Here is a 514-nt window from a genome sequence, read left to right as displayed (position 1 = left end):
GGAATTGGGGGGACTTTCAGGTGTCTATCAACGCAACCCTGCCACTGCAGCAGCAGCAGCAGCAGCAGCAGCAACTGGTGCAGGAGCAGCAGCAGCAGCAGGCACAGCAGCAGCACCGGCACGAGCAGCTCCCTATGGAAGTTCTGCTGCTGCTGCTGCTGCTGCTGCTGCTGCTGCACGTCAGCATACGGATCCGGCTGGCGCTCTGCGGTGTGCGCCTGTGAGGGGTCTTGCTGCAGCAGCAGCAGCAGCTGCTGCTGCTTCTGGTGTATATGCAGCTCCTCTGTCTAGGCAGCAGCAGTCACCGAAAGCTGCTGCTGCTGCTGCTCCTGCTCCTGCAGCAGCAGAAGCTGCAGCAGCAACAACAGAATCTGACGATGAGTTGGTGGTGTACATTGACGCAGAAAGCGATGCAGATGCTGCTGAGCAGCCCCCTCGCCCTGCAGCAGCAACAGCAGCAGCAGCAGCAGCAACTGCAGCAGCAGCAGCAGCATCAGCAGCAACTGCAGCAACA

The 514-nt window shown here is 60.5% G+C and overlaps 2 protein-coding genes across 2 annotated transcripts in view; both read left to right on the top strand.

Annotated features, from left to right (window-relative positions):
• The window catches only part of EMH_0004750 (uncharacterized protein), a gene marked incomplete at both ends in the record, with an annotated part of 3,936 nt that extends 3,712 nt beyond the window's left edge, over window positions 1–224 (top strand). Inside the window, 2 exons of the mRNA XM_013496921.1 lie at window positions 3–20; window positions 185–224. Of these exons, the coding sequence (XP_013352375.1) occupies window positions 3–20; window positions 185–224 (58 nt within the window). The remainder of the gene's footprint in view (window positions 1–2; window positions 21–184) is intronic.
• Window positions 225–410: 186 nt separating this feature from the next.
• Window positions 411–514, top strand: part of EMH_0004740 (uncharacterized protein) — a gene marked incomplete at both ends in the record, with an annotated part of 1,863 nt that continues 1,759 nt past the window's right edge. Inside the window, one exon of the mRNA XM_013496920.1 lies at window positions 411–514. Within this exon, the coding sequence (XP_013352374.1) occupies window positions 411–514 (104 nt within the window).

The sequence above is a fragment of the Eimeria mitis genome, genomic scaffold (genome assembly GCF_000499745.2).
Source record: "Eimeria mitis Houghton genomic scaffold, Emh_scaff238, whole genome shotgun sequence".
Taxonomy (NCBI): domain Eukaryota; phylum Apicomplexa; class Conoidasida; order Eucoccidiorida; family Eimeriidae; genus Eimeria; species Eimeria mitis.
The sequence above is the reverse complement of the archived record's forward strand: the minus strand, read 5'-3'. Positions and strand labels throughout refer to the sequence as shown.